The 15,173-nt window shown below is 36.6% G+C and overlaps 2 protein-coding genes and 1 pseudogene across 5 annotated transcripts; 1 reads left to right on the forward strand and 2 right to left on the reverse strand.

The window, feature by feature from the left end:
- Window positions 1-837: 837 nt before the first annotated feature.
- Window positions 838-3,252, forward strand: LOC120728254 (major histocompatibility complex class I-related gene protein-like). The gene is made up of 3 exons (XM_040023058.1): window positions 838-1,321; window positions 3,002-3,103; window positions 3,224-3,252. Exons 1-3 carry the CDS (start codon window positions 838-840, stop codon window positions 3,250-3,252), a joined length of 615 nt encoding a protein of 204 aa, XP_039878992.1.
- A 2,747-nt stretch (window positions 3,253-5,999) lies between these two features.
- Window positions 6,000-10,485, reverse strand: LOC120728164 (annotated as a pseudogene).
- A 112-nt stretch (window positions 10,486-10,597) lies between these two features.
- Window positions 10,598-15,158, reverse strand: LOC120728162 (major histocompatibility complex class I-related gene protein-like). Of its 4 annotated transcripts, none has more exons than XM_040022941.1 (7): window positions 15,075-15,158; window positions 13,324-13,590; window positions 12,580-12,858; window positions 12,107-12,409; window positions 11,378-11,482; window positions 11,185-11,202; window positions 10,598-11,076 (listed from the first exon to the last, which is right to left on the reverse strand). In XM_040022941.1, the coding sequence occupies exons 2-7, from the start codon at window positions 13,445-13,447 to the stop codon at window positions 11,063-11,065; spliced, it is 843 nt and encodes a 280-aa protein (XP_039878875.1). In that variant the 5' UTR covers window positions 13,448-13,590; window positions 15,075-15,158; the 3' UTR covers window positions 10,598-11,062. The 4 variants fall into 4 exon arrangements, with proteins under 4 accessions (XP_039878875.1, XP_039878873.1, XP_039878872.1 ...); XM_040022939.1 differs by lacking the exon at window positions 15,075-15,158 and adding an exon at window positions 14,395-14,595; XM_040022938.1 differs by lacking the exon at window positions 15,075-15,158 and having other exon boundaries at window positions 10,598-11,073; window positions 13,324-13,666.
- Window positions 15,159-15,173: the final 15 nt, after the last annotated feature.

The following is a 15,173-nucleotide window of genomic DNA, read 5'->3' on the forward strand; positions in this document are numbered from 1 at the left end:
GCAGAGTAACTTAGGCAAAGTCCACACAGGTGTTTGCAAAAAAAGGATGAAAAAGGATCAAAGGTAAAGAAAGTGACAATTGTCAGAGGAAAGAGACAAACCTGTCTCATCCCTCCTCCTCTCTATGCTTTGAACTTAGACATCCTTGTACTTGAGATGGATTTCTTAGTTCGCAGGCAGGACAAAAGAGGCACAAAAGTTAGAGAAATGAACAAACCCTCAAAGAACAGTGATTTTCAAATAAAACAGGAAGTGAAAACAAGGAATACAAGGATGCCAGCACATAGACAAAACTGCAGCTATTACAAATACTGTGGATATACAGACAGATAGCTATTTCATTTTGCATTCTATTTATTTTGTAAGTATTTTTTTTAACTTGCATAATAACAACAATTTTTAAACAACTGTGTTTTTAGGCTTCTTTGCCCTTGCTTTTGTAAACCAAAGAAACACAGAAAATTTTCTGTGACCCTAATTTACATTTTTAAATGATTACTTTTACTTTTACGTTTGTAAAAAAAATACAGTTCAACAGGTTGATTTTGCATAATGTAATAACATCTTTCATGGAGTTGTTCCATAGCTTATCTGTGTTTTCCAGGCAGTTCTAATGGTTGTTGCTAATTCCCCAACCCCCCTTTTTTTTAGCTTCACGTGCTGGTGAGAACTTTATATGAATGTTATTAGTTTTGGTTGAAATAAAATATTTACATGAGCGGAACTAATGATTCTTTTTATTTAGTACTTCTATCTAGTTGAGCATTTAGCTTTATGTGGTACCCCAGTGACCATATATCACTGTGTTTGGTTACATTTGGCTTAAAGTATGTCATAATGCAGCTGCTAGAAAGCTGGGGACGGTGCTCGAATTGTTTCCAATATGTTCCTATTAATTTTCTTTTCTTGTTTCCTTTCCTTCTCTGCTTTATTGACTTTACTTCTTTCATCCATTCTCAATCTCTCTCTTTCCCATCATCCCTCTGTCCAGTTCTTCCCTCAGTATCGCTCGTCCAGAAAACTCCCTCCTCTCCAGTCAGCTGCTACGCTGCAGGTTTCTATCCTGACAGAGCCGTGATGTTTTGGAGAAAAGATGGAGATGAGATTCATGATGGTGTGGAAAAAGGAGATATCCTCCCAAACGATGATGGCACCTTCCAGATTACTGTTGATCTGAATGTTTCATCAGTCAAACCTGAAGACTGGTGGAGATACGAGTGTGTGTTTCAGTTCTTGAGTGGTGAGAATATCATCGTCACCAAACTGAATGAAATAATGATCAGAACCAACTGGAGAGAAAACATACTTAGGACTGGCAGAGGTGAGTGAAGCTCATTTGATTCATTTGCTGATATTGTGGATTGGCTAACGTGATGCTTGAATGTTTTGTCCTGAAGAATAGCTCTTACTATGTGAATAACTAATGGAGGTCATCACAGAAGGGAAAAAAGTTATTTAATATTTTTTTCACTGGTTAAATGCAATCCATTACTGCTCTTAACCTTCTTAAGAAAATATTTTCAGAACCATGTAAATGAACAGTGAATTTTGGAATTTTATATTTCAATTTTTTTTCCCAAAATGTCTATTTTTTATTATAATCTATAATAAAAAAATGTCTCATAATCCACCAAATACAGATTTGGGTACACCTATACTGACTGGGTATTGTGTTAGAAACAAAGGTACAACAAAGGTATGCAACACTGCTGACTCTGGAATTCAGAAACACCTCGACTTCACCTAACACCTAACTTCAGAGCTGGGCCCTAATGTATGGCCCGACTTTGAACACAGGGCATGCTGCTAATGAGACGCTGGATAATGTCTCAGGAGACATAATGTCTCACTGACTGGCTCCAGGTGAGCATGGAGCCAGTCATGCTGGCTCCATTCTTCAGTTCATTGACCTTAGAACTGAAGAAGCTTCTCGGATGAGAGGTTGAAACGTCTTCAAGCAACTTAAAGAAGTCCAGACGCTTTTCTTTGCAAGCTCCTTTGAACGACGATGACCTGGATGACTGAGAACCTTCACAGACAATGTTCAATAAACACTTCAATTAATGGATCAGGCTTTACATGTTTACAAACACTTCTATATCCCTGTAGGCTCTTCCTGGAGTAACTGACTAGCAGGCTGGTAAAACTGTTATTCCAGCTTATGTGTGTGGGGGGACATTGATGTGCATGCAACTTCAAAAAGCTGTGAGTTAACTTTCAAAAGGTTCTGTGTTTTTGTGTAATATCACTACTGATTTTCCTAAGTTCTGCCTCTGACCTGCCCTCCTTACAATAATCATTAAAAAGACTAAAACTGAAACACAACATTTTCAAACAATAAAAACTCTGCAAACTTAATGAAACTGAACAGAGTTAGTAAATAAACAAAAATGGAAACTAATTAAAAATACAAACTAATAACTCTGGTAGCATCCAGGTGTTGCCTCATTCTGCCAGCAGTGAGGCTGACCCTAGCTGAATGCAAAAACTTGGATAAGGAGGAAACACTCCTGTTTGCCCCTCTATGGCACCTGTTGTTCATTTCATTACCATCAAAGCAGCTGAAACTGAATAAACACCCATCTCCGCTGCTTAAATGACCACATCAGAGGGTCAGAGGGCACGGTGGCGCCAGTGTCCGGCAGCCTCGCTTCTGTCAGTGCGCCCCAGGGCAGCTGTGGCTACAATGTAAGCTGCCACCACCAGTGTGTTGATGTGTGAATGGGTGAATGACTGAATGTAGTGTAAAGCGCTTTGGGGGTCCTTAGGGACTGAGTAAAGCGCTATGCAAATACAGGCCATTTACCAATTTACATCAATATCTCAGAAGTTTAACTGACTTGATGCTCTGATTAAAAAATGTTCACTTCCCTTCAACAATTAAGCCTGTGAATTATAGATTAACCAGATGAATACGCAGGATGGGTGGATTTTCTTTCTATTCTAACATCTTTCATTTTATCCTGTTTATTTGATTTTTTTATTTGTTTTTTATGAGCAGAGGACCCCTCTGATATGACAGTTCCCATCATTCCTGCAGTAGTTGTTTTTGTTCTCATCATCGTTGCTGCTGCTGGATTTGCTGTTTACAAAAAGAAGAAAGGTGAGAGATTCAGAAGAACAGTGCGAAGCCTCAGTTACAATTATTTTCTGTATTACTGTCGATATTAAACATGGTTATCCTGAATTTATGTAAAGAGTGGGATTGGGGTTTTTTTTTCAGTTTCAGAGAGGCGACTCTACATCATGTAAGTACGACTTTATTGTTCGTTATTTGTATTTTTCCCGCTTTGGTCTGACAGTTTGGATTTAAAACATTATTTGTGTAACCGATATATTTTTTTCTTTGGCTTTCACCAGCTCTTGACAAACATGCTTAACAGATTCAACTGAATCAGGTTAAATAGACAAACGCAGGACTCTCTGCACTCCTCCAGTTAAATAAGAATAGAGTTGTTTTTTTAATTTTGTTATATGAACTTGACTTTTGTTTACCTTTTTAATTGTTTTATTTAAAAAAAGAAGGTCAAATGTTTACAATACATATAGGCATTTTCATTTTTGTCTACAAGTCTCTTTATCATTACAGCTAAAACTGTTTTGTTCTGTTCTAAACTTTTTTAGGGAAAACAAATTTGTTGGAGTGGTGCTGTCTTTCTATTCTGTTCTTTAGAACCGCTTCATTTTCTATTGATTGTTGTTGTGTTTAAATGTGAGATTCTGTGGTCATGTGATACATTTTGATTTATCAAAACTGTTAAAGCTGCTCTCTATGTTTGAGTGCAGTCAGTGACCAGAAATCCACAAAAGAGATTTTTGTGTGTAGTTTCATATATTTGTCCCTCTGTTTTTATTATATTGATGTAAGTTTTGTTACTAAATATGTTTTGTCATATTAAAGTTATCCGTTTAAGCTTCAGTCTGTTTAAACTTTATGGACGTTTGTTTGTTTGAATGTTTGTTTGTGTTTCATGGAAAAAAGAAAAAAGAATTCTCATATTTTATTTAGATTTTTTGGAATTGATTTTCTCAGCTACATAAACAGGATCTATCTTATGTATTATAATTATTGATGTCAAAATAAAATCGAAATAAGTAAAGTCCAACAGAGGGAAGAGTGTGCCGTTCTTACAATTATAGATGATTTATTTTCTCAAACTTCTCAAGAAGACGGCAACAACATCTGTAAATTATGGAGACTGCAATGTGTCATTCATTCTGTTGGTCCCTAATGTGCATACTGGGGTAATATTTAGGAGAAAAGTGAAAAAATAAAATCAATTAATAGAAAACGAAATACTATATTTACAAGGTCACACAATATTAGAATATCAGTTACTCAATATGCCAATAATTTTTCAAAGACAAAAATTATAATCCAGTTGGCTGGAAACAAATATTAATAATAACATGATTAATAATTATTACATAAATTATACAGTGAATAAAAAATAAATGAAAGAACTAGTTGCCTTCGTTTGATAGAGCTGCATGTTAAACGTACGGGAAGAGTCAGGGCTACCGGCAGAGCCCGCGGGCACGTCGCTGCAGCCCCCTCTGGCTTCAGCTCCGTGGCTGCTCTGTGACCCCACGTCTGGGGCTCTCCTCAGTTCTTTCCAGGAGGGTGGCACAGTGGTCCTCCTTGGGCACTTGTGCGGTGGGGGCCTCTGGATGTCTGGGGCCTGAATCTCCTCCATGCCTGCTTCATGCCCTGGGGGACGGAGCTGTGTCCTGCGTGCTGCACAATAATATTCAATATTTAAGTATTACTGTTACTTACATTTATTTAGGTATTGCAACAATATTGTGTGTATGTGTTGTTCTATTTCGGTTGTTTTCTCTTTCTTTTTCCTCTCTCAACACTGTCCTCTCTCCCTCTGTGTTTTTCCCTCCCTCTCTTTCTTTCTTTCTCCCTTTCCTATCCCCCAGTCGTGTCTTTCCTGTCTGTACTATTTTAATTAATATTCATTTAAAAAAGAGTTCAGGGTTTTAGTTCTGTACATCACTGAAGCACATTTGTTTTTTACCCAAGACCCAGAAAAAAACACAACTCTCAGTAGGTCCTCATGCAGTGACAGTCTGACTGAGGGAACTATGATTATACTTCATTCTTTATTAATATTTTTATTAAGCTGTTAAAATTATATTTCAGTCTTTCGAGGACTGAAACTTTGGACAGACGACAGGATATTGATATAGTTTTCTTGGTCTGAAAGTTTAAAAAGACACAATAGATGATCAATTGATTTATATCATTTTTTATTTCCATTAAGAAAACAGGATCAATGTTTTTCAGCTTTAACAGCAGTTTGAGCTGATCTTGAGCACAGTTTTTACTTCATTTTACTTTAATAGGTACGGATGCAGGACGAGGAGATGAAGGGAAGCGCAAGGTAAAACCTTAACAAAACGTTTTCACAACACTAAACATAAAATACCATTGATCAACTCTAAATAAAATCCAACAGTTAAGAAAACAAACAAGAGCACCTAAAAGAAAAATATAAAAGAAAAAATGTAAAACAAAAAAAAAAAAAAAAAAAGAATTTGTTGTACTTCAGCTTTTTGTCCTCCTTTCCATTTCTTAAAAAAATGGCATCTTGATCGTCACCTTTCCATACGAACCTCTTCTTAAGTTCAAAATTTCAGTTTATTCAGTGCTTAGTGAACATATCACTGTATGTTTATGATTACATTTAGCTTAATGTTTCTCACAATACGGTCTTTAATCTCCTGTCTTACAAAATAACATACAGGAGAAATATATACAAACAAGAGAAATATATGCATAACAACAGAAGGTACAAATACATGCAAGAATATGGACTGCACAGCAATACAGCAATACCAATGCTTCATAAAGACCTGTAGATAACTTAGAGGATCTATTCAAGCTTAGTGCATCATTACAACACAAATGTAAAACACACACACACACACATATGTGTGCACATTACTGTTCTAAACTGAGCCCGTCACTGTTCACCTGTTGAGCTAATGTCGTCATTGTGTGGTTTCCCAAAATGAAAAAACAAGATCAATTTGTTGTTTCCTCACTGTCAGCAAGCTGGAACCCTGAAATATAGATGAGTGATTCAGAATAATGAAAATAAAAATATTTTCTAGGACTCTCATGTTATATGAGTACATACAATTATGAAGTTAAGTGGAAAAATCAGCTGCATCTCACCATGACTGTTTCTTTTCCAGATAAAGAATCCAAAGATTGCCAGGAGGAGTGAAACTCCAACAGCAGCTCCAACAACAGGACCCACAGGAAACTCTGAGAGAGAAACTGAAAAGTCCCACAATGTGGCTTCATTCACACAATTAACAAAGGAGCTTCCAATCTCAATGCCTCAGTTCTGAGAGTTCTTATTGGATAAAATACTGTCAATCTTTTTTTTTCTTCTGTTAGTTGATTGGTTTGTTATTCACAGGGTGCAAATGAGATGGTGTAATGTGAATCTAGGAAAGAACAAGTCTAAAAATATACTTTGACAACTCAGGGGGTAAAAGAAAAAAACAATCAGGCTTTGTAAACAGCCACACAGCTTCCACACTCCTGTTCCTCTTTCTCCCTAAAGCCTAACCCAAACAACATTTTATTGTTGTAACATTCATCTGTGATAATCCAGCAGTATTTGTAGATACATAAATTAAATAGGAGTTGTCTTGAACTATGAATCATCACGTAAAGCTACTCTAGCAGGTTTGTAGAATAAAACAAAATCCAGCTGGAAATGAGTACAAGAGTTCAACTTGACATATCCTGGCTACGTGACATATAAAGAAGACAAAGACACTATAGCTACAGTATTTTAACAGCAATAACATGACTTCTGAGCCTGTCGTACCACTGTTGGTTTGGATCACTTTTTTGTCCAGTTTGGTTATGATGTCTGTCTCTGCACCGGCGAGCTGATACACACAGTCGTACCTGCTCCAGTCCTCTGGCTTGATTGATGAAAGATTCAGCTGAACACTCATCTGGAAGCTGCCGTCATTGTTGGGGAGGATCTGTCCTTTGTCCACACCATCATGAAACTCCTCTTCATCCTCCTCCAGAACATTCTTGCTCTGTGAGGATAGAAACCTGTAGCGTGGCAGCTGACTACAGATGAAGACTCCTCTGGAGGAGAGAAACTGAGGGAAGAACTGTAAAGCAAATGAGTCTTAACTGAGACAGATGTTTTGAACAGATGTCATGGGATATTTTTTTTATTTTCACTGGAATGTTATTGTGGATTAGAGATACAATGGGTACATAACATATGTCTGCACAGACTAAGAAATATAATCCTACCTGATCTCTGCAGAAAGCTTCTCCATATTTCACATACTTCTTCAGCCAGTCGGGGCACCTGTTGATGTAGTAGTTCTTGTTGTGTTCTAATCGAGCTTTTTCAGCATCCCATTTCAGTTTTGTAATGACAGCCTGTGGTTTGGGAGCAATCCATGTTAGTGTTTTGCAGGTCCAATGCTATGAAGTCCTCACCATTGTAACCGTACTGATTAAAACCTTTAATTTCTTCAGTCTCATCATCCCATTCACAGCCATTCATCCTCTGTAAGATGCAAGGACCTGTAAGGAGAGATTGAAGCAGAGCCAAATGTCATAAGTTGATTATCATAGGTGGATTAAATTAGTTTTTGACTAATATAATCATTACAATATACATATATCGGGCAGGAGAACAATAAAGAAAATGCTGAGCAGTTCTAGACTACATGGGACACTGTGAGGTTGTCACAGACACTTAGATGGAGATTTTAGTTAATGGCAAAGGCATAAACATAATCAGAGCCACTCTTGGGCAAGAATGGCATTGCATAATGTAAATCCATACAGCAGTAAATAATCTAATAAAACTACCAGAACTTCTCCATGAATATCTAAACAAAAAAGATGTTTTTGTTATTTGGACTTGGACAGATTTGAGATAAACAAACATAACAAAAGAAAGTCATATCTCCTGTGATTATTTTATTTTTCTTAAAAAATGTGTTAATGAATGCATGCATGTGTTTGCATGTGGTTACACTGACTACTACATTGTACTACACCAAAGTGACAAAACACCTGAGAGAAACATATCTGCTAAGTCATAAAATAATGACAGCAAGATAAAGTTAAACATGGACGTACACATAGAATATATATGTCATTATCTTTTTACCTCTAGTCTGGTTTAAGCGTTGCTTCAAGCTATCAATGTTGGCTCTGAAGACCTGCTGATTTCCGAAACACTTCTCAGAATACCAGTCCAGGTGCTGAGGGTCGTCTTTTACTAGTTTTTTCATCCAGTCCTGTGTGGGCTCGGCTGTCCTGATGTTGCTGTCACAGTAACCCACCTGAACTCCATTAACCGAAGCAGAAGCCACAAACTCTGGGAAGTCTGGGAGTCCAGACGTGGCAGTGAGGAAATATTTCAGGGAGTATTTCACTGTGAGGAGAGAAATTTTTAAGTTTCGAGATACATTTTAGAAGTGTTTTTAAAGCTGTTTTATCACAGTGGGTTACTAAAGAACATGTTATAAACCTAATAATTTTTGTCATTTTTACTCATGTAAAATAAAGATTGTACATAACAAAGAGAATCAAATGAAAGGGAAAAATAGTATTTGTTATTTACGCCATTTTCCACTTAGACTATGTTTTATGAGACAGCAAAAATTGTTCATTAGTTGCATACCATACTTATGCACAGTTACAGTATTTTTCCAATGAGTGCTGAAACTACCCATTTCACTCTCTCAGTGAGGACCTGTATGTTCATTTCACCCTTTATTTCTTTTCAGTTCTTCTTCTTATTTACTCCAATCCCAACATATTTTTAGACCACTTTAAAAACAACATGGCTGACTGAAGTACTTTCAGTGAAAAACAGTGATAAAAGTTTTAAAAAAAAATACATTAAACACACAAAGAAAATTAAATAACAATAACATAATAAATACATTGAAAAAGATTTTTAAAAAATGAATAAATAACTTGTAAACCTGAATAAAATAAATAGATATTAAAATATGAAATAAATAAAATTAACAAAGTAAAGAAGATTAAAAGTAACCAAAAACTGACTAAGACTACAAACTCTGGTACTACTCCTAGAACGCCTTGGCAAAAGAGTTTGTTTTTAAAAGTGATTTAAAAATTGCAAGTGTTGGGTCCACCCTAATATGGAGGCGCAACTTATTCCATCATTTGCAAGCCACAACAGCAAAAGCTCGGTCCCCCTGGCGTTTCAGTCTCAACATGGGAACAACAAGGAGTGACTGGTTTATTGATAATATTGTCTTGTAATTTGGTTAATCTTGTATAATTTCTGTTTTATTAGATTAATTTCGAATTTCAGCTCTGTCATTGCCAAATTTCACGTGTACATTGAAAATAATAGGTAATAGATATAAATATAAAAATAGTATTTTATAAATAAATAAATAATAGAAATAAATAAACAAATGAACACACACAAACAAGAGAAGTCTATAGAGCTATGTTTGGCACAACAGTGCGTTCAGATGATAATTCTGCAAAAGGGGGGAAAGATTTTTTATTTAAATTTAATTTAATTAATCTGATTTGCCTCTAAGACAAACGCAACATTTTTAAAGCAAAGTAACTTTAAAACGCTCGCTTTAAAAGTGAAAGTAAAACTTCCACAGCTTGTTGCTACACAGGATAGTAACCAAATACAGACAATGTAATCAAATCAAACAACCCTTCCAACAATCCCTGCAGAAAGTAACAGTAAGAGTTACGATGTGATCTTGCCTGAAGACGCAGTGTTACAGAAGAGGAGCAGTGCAAGCAACTTCATTTTGTTCTGGAAATCCTGGAGCTCAAACCTTTGTCAGCAGATTTGAAACATGCTTCGTCCTCAACCTGTGGAATGTGGGCGTGTCAGACTGAAGTCTCACTGTCCTCATGAGGAAGCTACCACTACATCAACTATCACAACCAAAGTTCCCACGCATTTAAATAGAAATATCTAATCACAAACTGTTGAAACAAAAGACTATTCAGTCAAAACCGTTTCAGCTATCAGAATTGTAGTGTATATACATATAAGGTATACTTTCTGATACACGGTGTATTGGCGAGACAGAGCAATTATGAAGATTTAATCAGATATTTATGCATCCACATAATTTAATTTTTGTTTTATAATTCAATTTTTGTATTTAATGTCTTGCATTACCCTCGATTTAGACAGAACTTATTTTCAGGATTGATGTTTGTTGTTTTCAAATGAGCCTAAACTCACACAACAGAGGTTTAGAACAGAGACAAACACAGTCAGCAACAGAGCAAAGGATAAAAGTCTGCTTCTTTTATTTTGTTGTGCATGTTATCTCTGTGTATAATAATTAAGTTCTTATCAAAATAAAGGTTCAAAAATATTTAAACAATCATGTGCAACTCTCTCTGCAGGGCACAGTACCATATATGTTTACATCATATTGAATAAATAGCTGGTTAGAAGGAAACAGACCTTGTAAAAACTCTGAACATGTACCAAAAAACACAGAAAACAAAAATGGATTTTAACTCTTCTCACACACTTAATATGCTTATTAAATAATTTTTTTAAAATATCATTATCAATATCATCACCCAGATGTTAGTGAAGTCACATCCTTGCAGCTTCAAACGGAGCATTTTGGCCATTGCTGATTGAGGAGTGGACAGAGAAATGAGGCACTTTATGCTAACTACACAATTTAGGCCCATCCTAAAGCATACCCTAGTTTCTGAACGAGCATCATGTTGTAACACTTGAAATTAGTGACTGAGATTATAAACTCATCAGAAAACTGTTTACTGAGATCAAAATGTAAAGCAGCTGTTTGGCTGTCCTCCATACAGTCAGATAACTCTCCCACTTTGCACTGGTTTAACGCTTTGCATTTGCATTGTTCTTCAAACCTGAAAGCTGCATCTTTCTATGCATACTGTATGTTCAGCTAATGAAAGCTGGTGGGTCATCAGCACTCTCCAAATGAAAATATTTCCCTTTCTGGGAAAATGTGATGAAACTCGGTGTTCTTCTCACCGTCACTGCTCCCCTGCTAAGACAAACAGAGAACAGAAAATGAAATGTCTCCTGTTACAGTAAACAGAGTATCAGTTACTAACAAAGTAAAAACAAGTTGCGGCATTTTATTAATATTACTCACTGTTTGTAAGCTCGAACCCTGAAATACAGGCAGAATAATGAAAAACAAAATGATTAACATGACAGAGTTTAGCAAAGCCAAATTATCAAATAACTCACTAAAAATATCACCAAAAATATCATGTAAGTACATATAACTACAACATGCATAAATTCCAAATTCATTATTGGAGTAAAATCTGCTGTAATCTCACCATTGTTGTTTCTTCTCCAGATGAAGAAACCAAAGACTGCCAGGAGGAGTAAAACTCCTCCAACACCTCCAACAACAGGACCAACAGGAAACACTGAGGGAGAAACTGAAAAGGTCCAAAATGTAAGATCATTCACACTGCTGCCAAACCAAGCTGCTGTTTCCAGTGTTAATGCATCACTTCTGAACATTGTATGTGGTTAAGAAGAACATTTTCTTCTTTAATGGTGTGGTTCATGAGATCTGTAGTGGCCAGATCTCAGTTTGGATCATAAAGAAAGAAAATTTGTGTTTAGGATGGTTTACAATGTAAAAGCAGACACTGTAAATACTGCTTCAGCCTGATTTAATTATGCATTTTTGGCTTTTTTGTTATCAAACTTCTCCTTAGCACCATTCTTCTATACATGGTTATATGATGAGGTTGTACAATATTTGGTGTTTATTATATTGGTTCATGCCTACGATCAGATTTGGCACATTTGAGAAACTTTAGCAGATTAAACTCCCTTTCATCCTAATTAATGTCTCCATTGTTTCCTCTGACACTGTGCAAAATATTTTACATTACATATAGTTGTAATTTCTTGACATTAAAATGACATCACTAATGAATTTCTGTTGACTCAAGAATTTCATGCAGACATTTGTTTCAGAGTTTGTTTGTTTTTTAAATATGATGGTGTTGTAAACTTTGAGATACAGAACTTAATTCCTGAGCCTTTCTCACCCCAGTTTGTCCGGATCGCTGTCTTGTCCAGTTTGGTGATGATGTCTTCCTTAACATCAGAGAGCTGAAACACACAGTCGTACCTCCTCCAGTCCTCTGGCTTGATTGATGAAACATTCAGCTCAACGCTCATCTGGAAGCTCCCGTCGTGGTTGGGAAGGATCTCTCCATGCTCCACACCCTCATGAATTTCCTCTTCACCTCTCCGCCAGAACATCATGGCTCTCTCTGGGTAGAAACCTGTAGCATGGCAGCTGACTAGAGAGGAGGGAGTCCTCTGCAGGAGAGAAACTGAGGGAAGAACTGGGAAAAGATAAAAACAAAATAGGGAGAGAGGCTTTATCTGGGACAGCTGATAGTCATTGATGAAATGCTTGTCTATGCACTGGTTCATTTTCCTTGAAATGGTGCTGTAGAATAGAAACAGAAAGGGAAGCTTTTGCAACCATATATAATAGCATATGTAATTCTACCTGTTCTCTGCAGAAATCTCCTCCCATATTTCACATACTTCTTCAGCCAGTCGGGGCACCTGTTGATGTAGTAGTTCTTGTTGTGCTCTAATCTGGGTTTTTCAGTATCCCACTGCAGTTTCGTGACGACAGCCTGTGGCTTAGGAGCAATCCATGTTAATGTCTGCAGGTCCAACGCTATGAAGTCTTCCCCATCATAACCATACTGATTAAAGCCTGTGATTTTATCAGTCTCATCGTCCCATTCACAGCCATTCATCCTCTGAAAAATGTGAACACCTGACAGGGAGAGAGAGAGAGAGAATGCAGAGCCAGTAAAGTTGTGGATGGTTAAAGATGATCAGAAAGGTAAATCCTGCTGCAAGTCGTCAATATTTATCATCAAAACAACACCCGCATCATAAGAGGAAAAGAAATTCTCATCTTTATTATTCTTGTCCTTGGAAGTAACCATTTACTTCAGCTACTGTTGATGTACACAGTGACAGTGACCTTGTATATAGCAGATATTTTTCTTGCCATCCCTCTAACAGAACAAATTAAACTAGGTCAGTAATTTATTCTGGTCACTAGAACAGAGTAAATATCTTACTTGTAATTTTACTTATGTGGTAGACTAAGTGTTTTAGGTGTGTAAATGAAAACCTCCAAATAAAATGAAATAAATTATGATGGGAGGATGTAAGTCTCGCTGTGTGTGAATGAAAAGAGCAACATTTTAGGTAAAGGGTGATATTAGTGTACCTGCAGTTTGGTTTAAGCGCTTCTTCAAACTATTAATATTGGCTCTGAAGACCTGCTGATTCCCAGAGCACTTCTGCGTGTACCACTCCAAGTGCTGAGGATCTTTTTTTACTAACTCCTGCATCCAGTCCACTTTGGGTTCAGCTCTCCTGAGGCTGCTGTCGCAGTAGCCCACTAAAACCCCATCAACTAAAGCCGCACCAACAAATTCTGGGAAGTCTGAGATCCCAGAGGAAGCAGTGATGAAATATTTCAGGGAGTGTTTCACTGTTGAGGAAAACATGCCATTAGAACACAAATGGAAGAATGAATCTATCCATCCATCCATTCGCTTCCGCTTATCCTTTTCAGGGTCGCGGGGGGTGCTGGAGCCTATCCCAGCTGTCAGGGCGAGAGGCAGGGTACACTCTGGACAGGTCGTCAGTCTGTCGCAGGGCAGAATGAATTTATTTATAATGTAATTTTACTAATAATTCAGTATTTATTGCTCTTAAAAAATTCCTTCTCGTGAATTTTAAGCTAATTTCATCTTAAGTCAAATCTATCATATCTGTATTATATACTTCTATCTCCTTTTTTATAGGACTGTCTCAGGTTAAAATAGCAGATTGTCGCTTTGTTGGCTACACTGCCCCCCAGTGTTTAAATATGGTATAATAACAAATGATGTACTAATATTCTCATTTAAACTCAATAGTAGTAGCAGCCGTATCACCAGGAGTAGTAGTAGTACTATTTGTTGCTGATATACAACTAATTTAGTTACATTGATGGGAACTGCGTGTGACGATATCAACGGGTTGACAATGTCAGCAGTTCTTCCTCGTGATAACTGCGGATTAAATATCAATAATATTAACTAAATTAGGAGGAGATGTTTCAGCAGTGCATTTATGAGCTATTTCTAACTTCCTCCTACGTGTAAATAATTGTAATTTAGGAGATGATAAAATTAAAGACGAAAGTAAAACTAAAAACGCAGCACCAGAGTGCCGTTATACAGGAAGAAAGGACAATAACAGCTGTTGCAGCACAGACGTGCTTTACAGAAATAAAAAGGGATAATTTTACCTGAAGATGAAACGTGACAGGAGAGGAGAAAAAGACACAGGCTGTTCATCCTGTTTGTATAAATAAGATGGGTCCTAAAATAGGCCGCTGATAAGAAATGTGAAGAGAGAAACTGGGGGTGTGAAAGCGTCTCTGACCAATAACGTCACATTTAGATGCTGGCAGAACACACCGGCCGACCAGTCATAACTTATCGTGCTGAGTGCGAAAGTGAAGCACTGCATAATAAGCTGGGTTTTTTTTTTCCTGTTTTTTCTGTTTTTTTATGATTCAGCAGTTGAGCTTTTATGCCAATTTTACCACATTTGCCTTTTATTTCAAAAACTTGTTAAAATAGGTCAGCATATGTCAGAGATGTGTCTTACTGTAATTAACTTTTAGGACCTAAAAGACAAAAGCATTGTCCTCCTGATTAAAAATGTAGATTTTTTTTTAAAATTTATTTTCAATTAATTACTTTTTTAAAAATGCGATTTATAATGCAGTGACTGCTTCATCAAACGATTATTATCATTGGATTTAAAGCAACTTCTTTTTATGTTCCGCTTTTTAAAGGTATCTGACAATTAATAAAATATAAATGTGTATAATCTTATTATTGTTGTTGTTGTTTATTTATGTCGTGATAGACTCCCTCTCTATCATAAAAAAGTCTCCTTCCTTTACATAAATAAACAAACCTTCAGTTAATCGAGTCACGATGTTTATATCCTCCTTGTCTCCGGGTTGGTGCTGTCGGTATCACATATCTCGCGATAATTTGGTTATCTCCTTTAAAT

The sequence above is a fragment of the Simochromis diagramma genome, unplaced genomic scaffold (assembly GCF_900408965.1).
Source record: "Simochromis diagramma unplaced genomic scaffold, fSimDia1.1 OVJJ01000307.1, whole genome shotgun sequence".
In the NCBI taxonomy this organism is placed as follows: Eukaryota; Metazoa; Chordata; class Actinopteri; order Cichliformes; family Cichlidae; genus Simochromis; species Simochromis diagramma.